The sequence below is a fragment of the Amphimedon queenslandica genome, unplaced genomic scaffold, assembly GCF_000090795.2.
Source record: "Amphimedon queenslandica unplaced genomic scaffold, v1.1 AMPQUscaffold_13296, whole genome shotgun sequence".
Taxonomy (NCBI): domain Eukaryota; kingdom Metazoa; phylum Porifera; class Demospongiae; order Haplosclerida; family Niphatidae; genus Amphimedon; species Amphimedon queenslandica.
Window position 1 is genome coordinate 16,987 of NW_003546468.1, and position 4,161 is coordinate 21,147.

The following is a 4,161-nucleotide window of genomic DNA, read 5'->3' on the forward strand; positions in this document are numbered from 1 at the left end:
TGCAGCTAACAGTACTAGTACTGGTACTGTTATGCCAGGCAATGTTGCATATGCTGCACCAGAAGCTCCTATTCCTGATCGACACAGTCCAGCAATGGATGTCTACAGTTACTCTGTTCTCCTTATGGAAATGAATTTACGCTCTCAACCAGAAATGACGACAGTAGAGAGAGCACGACAATCTGGTAGAGTCTCCTGGTCTGATATGAAGTCTCTCATACAAAGAGGACTTAATGCTAAACATAATGATCGTCCTACTATGGCTCAAGTAGTAGAGTCTTTGAAAAGGATGAAGATTTGATATTTTGATATTCTAATTTCTGCCTTTAGTTAGTTTTAAACTTTAATCTTTCTGTATTGAATTATAGTTTTTGTTGCTATACCTATTAATAATAATTATTCTATTTTTGTATCTTCTTTTCTTATTTTTGTGTGTGTAAACTGTGATTGAACAGATTACTCTTGTCACTACTAGTTTTTATTGTGTGGATTTTGTAGTAAATTCTTTCACACTGATGTTCAGTAATGTGCAGCGCTGGCCTCTTGGGCCTTGGCCCCTTTGGCTATATATGGCGTCTAAAAGATCTAAAAGTGAGTCCTATTGTTACTATTCCAGTGATCATGTACTGTCAATCATTGATGTATAGATCAACTGAAGGAAAGAGCCTATCACCGCACTGTATCAGTACGTGATTCACTGTATGTGTGGGCTGGTAATCAGCCTGGTTTACCTGGAGTACATGATAGTGAAGAGAAGAGAAGGATCACTAGTAATATACAGCACTTTACTCCTTCAACTGGTCAATGGATCACTAGAGCTACTACTGGTACTCATCCATTAGGAGTGGGTGCATACTGCTGTACTACAATAAATGATCTATTGTATTATTTCGGGGGCTATTGTGGCCATCCTGACTGCTATCACAACAGTATTACACAACTGGATACCGTCAGTCTTCAATGGAGAGAATTAGAACTAACTGATGCAACTAGACCAGTTATGAGGAGAGGTCATGGTGGAATGATATCATTTAAACATGATGGAGTACAACATTTACTAATGATAGGAGGAGTAGGATCTAAACCAGCTGTACAACTACCTCATTATAAATATATTGAGTTATCTAATGGAGATTGGTGTACTAATGAGCACTCAATGTATAATCTATCATCAAGTAAGATTTTATTGGTTTATTTTGAAATTATCTTAATAATTTTAATTTAGGAAAATGGAGTAATCCTTCAATCATTGGTCAGTGTATACCACCTGCTAATGGCTTCATCATTGAAAAGATCAACAACACTAGAGCTGTTCTGTTTGGTGGATTAGAGGTTGATGATGATGCTAAGAATACCAGAACTAACAATATTTATATATTAGAGATATCAATCAGCACTGTGGTATGTTAAATTATTAGTGGTGGGCGATATATCGATATTTTATTGATACAAACAATATTTTACGGTATCGATTCGTATCGGTATCAAAATTTTGAAGGAATCTGGATCGATACATTGACCACGCCCATTTATTATGGTTAAATAATATTAATAATGAAAATTTTAATAAGTTAATGACGTAAATACACACACGTGGATACACGTGCATGAAAACAACATCAATGAAAACAGTCAATAATAAGGGGTGTGACTCCATAGGTGTGGTCTAAATATCGTATCAAAACTGTATCGATGCTCTCGATATGAGCTGATATCGATCGGTATTGTATCAAATCCATTTTGGCCAGTATCGCCCACCACTACCGCGTACGGCACCCGTATTGTGGCAACAGTAACTTAGGAACTATAACTTAGCAACAGTTACTAGGCAACTGTAACTTAGCAACAGTTGCTAAGGAACTTTGCCGAAAAATAAAATTTTTTTAATTAATTATTTTTAACTCTAAAATTTAATTCAGAAAAATTATTTAAAATTTAATATTTTATTTTTTAATTTATTTTAATTTATTTTAATTTATTTTAATACAAAATAATTATTTATTTAATTATAAGAATTTAATTTTAAATTTTTAAGAATTAAATTTAAAAACTATTTATTTAATTTATTAAATAAATATTTTATTTATTTTATTTTTTTAATTATTAATAAATAAAAATTTAAAAAATTTAACATTATAAAATATTTTATTAATTAAATATTTTATTAATATTAAATTTTTAAATTTATTTCAAATTATTTTTTTTAATTATAAGAATTTAATTTTAAATTTTTAAGAATTAAAATTTAAATTTTTTATTTAATTTATTTAATAAATTTTTTAAATTTATTCAATAATTTTTAAAAATTATTTATTTAATTTTTTTCAAATAAATAAATAATAAAATTTAACATTATAAAATATTTTATTAATTAAATATTTTATTAGTATTTAATTTTTATATTTATTTCAACTTATTAAATATTTATTCAATAAATTTATGTAACTTATTTTTAGTTAGTGTGTTTGCTCTGTTCAGACCTAAACAATGAGGACAGGGTCTGAATATGTGTGCAGACATTAAACTAAGAGCTGGATTGATTCATCTATTCAATCTTGGTCAAAAAATCATCAAAGGCTCATACTCGCCCCATATTCACCTAGTTATTAACTAGCCCACCTACACAGCCAAGAGTTTGTGATTGATTCATGAATGATGTCAGTCCTGATCCGGCCTAATGCATCCTGAATCATGGATGTTGGGCAGCTAATATAGCAATGAGCATAGCTGAATCTTCTGTCAGCCTTGATACAATCATGCTAGAATACATACTGGTTCAGCCAGAGCAACATGCATGATTTAGCAATGATACCTGTCAGGCTGTATCAATACTTATAATCAGGCTCTATTCATTGATTTTGGGGAGTGTCTTGTATTATACATGTGAACTCTTGGCTGTGTAAGTAGCTAGATGGAGCTAGTATGATTTTTTACTGAATGCAATGAGGCTGGAATACTTGAGTAAATCTCATGTGTTGCTTGCTTTATAATGATTTCTTCTGATTCTCATATATACAATGTATAAACACAATATATACAAAAATATTAATTTTTTTATTTTGTAAGTAGATTAAGTTAGGTTGGGATCTTTAGATTGTGTAGGCCAACCAGGAGCAGTAGTGGAATAATCTGCAGAAAAATGAAGCACAAAATAAAATATAACAATTATCTATTCTATACCAAGATATTCTGTCCAGTGATCCTTAATTCTTAATAATGTTAGTGACACTCCAGCCATTTCCAGTGAAGTCATTAATGATCCCATATAAGCTCTTGTAACATTATAGCATAACTTGCTAGCTAATAAATAAAAAGATCATGTGATTTTCATGTGTTGCATTAAAGACTCACTTAAATAGTCAATGGCAGAACCAGCAATGAGAGATAGCTCTAAATTTGATGTTCCTCCTAAATTATTAACAACCAATCCAACATTAGTACCTGCAATGAAACAAAGTAATGAATAGAGTAGTGACAGTTGCTATACAATTATAATATGCATTGATACTGTCTATAGTGCTTGTAATGGTTAGTGTATGTAAATATATCTATTGTACATACAGTATTGCATGATACCATTAGGTGGATTGAAGTACTGATATCCTGATTCAGTGGAGGTAAGGTGATCCAATAACCTAGCAACTACCTCATTAGCTGATTGCAACTACATGTGTGCACAGGTTATAACAAAACAACAAGAAAAGACAAGAAAAAATGACAAAACATGTTTATGTACACATAATGACATACATTTGTTCTCTCTACTCCAGCTTCTCCATGAATCCCAAGGCCTAACTCCATCTCATTCTCTCCTAATTGAAATGATGGTTTGTGTCCAGGGACAGAACAAGGAGACAGGCTCACACTCATTGTACCTAATAGAAGAAAACAAATTTTAAAAAACTGCTGAAAATAAATGTCATGTATTAAATCATATACCAATGGAGTCTGCCACTTCTTGAACAGTAACTGCTATTTCATCCAGTGAACAACCTTTCTCTGCCATTGCTCCTGCTATCTGCAAATTAAAAGTAATACACTATTAACAATAAATTAGCATCTTTGCTAAAATTAATGCTAAGTATAGAGAGCTCATATCTTGTCACTAAGCAGTATCAGCACAAACTGAGCATACGCTTATAAGCAATAGATGAAATTACT

The 4,161-nt window shown here is 31.3% G+C and overlaps 1 protein-coding gene and 1 long non-coding RNA gene across 2 annotated transcripts in view; one reads left to right on the forward strand and one right to left on the reverse strand.

Annotated features, from left to right (window-relative positions):
- Positions 1 to 9: 9 nt before the first annotated feature.
- LOC109583587 (uncharacterized) lies at positions 10 to 809 on the forward strand. The gene is made up of 2 exons (XR_002185596.1): positions 10 to 591; positions 648 to 809. It is a non-coding gene; the product is annotated as an uncharacterized LOC109583587 (long non-coding RNA).
- Positions 810 to 2,979: 2,170 nt separating this feature from the next.
- Positions 2,980 to 4,161, reverse strand: part of LOC100632883 (triokinase/FMN cyclase-like) — a 10,647-nt gene continuing 9,465 nt past the window's right edge. The window contains exons 2-7 of the mRNA XM_019998984.1: positions 3,940 to 4,018; positions 3,751 to 3,875; positions 3,577 to 3,664; positions 3,352 to 3,441; positions 3,181 to 3,300; positions 2,980 to 3,129 (exon numbers count right to left, since the gene is read on the reverse strand). Coding sequence (XP_019854543.1) covers positions 3,071 to 3,129; positions 3,181 to 3,300; positions 3,352 to 3,441; positions 3,577 to 3,664; positions 3,751 to 3,875; positions 3,940 to 4,018 — 561 coding nt within the window. The 3' untranslated portion in view covers positions 2,980 to 3,070. The remainder of the gene's footprint in view (positions 3,130 to 3,180; positions 3,301 to 3,351; positions 3,442 to 3,576; positions 3,665 to 3,750; positions 3,876 to 3,939; positions 4,019 to 4,161) is intronic.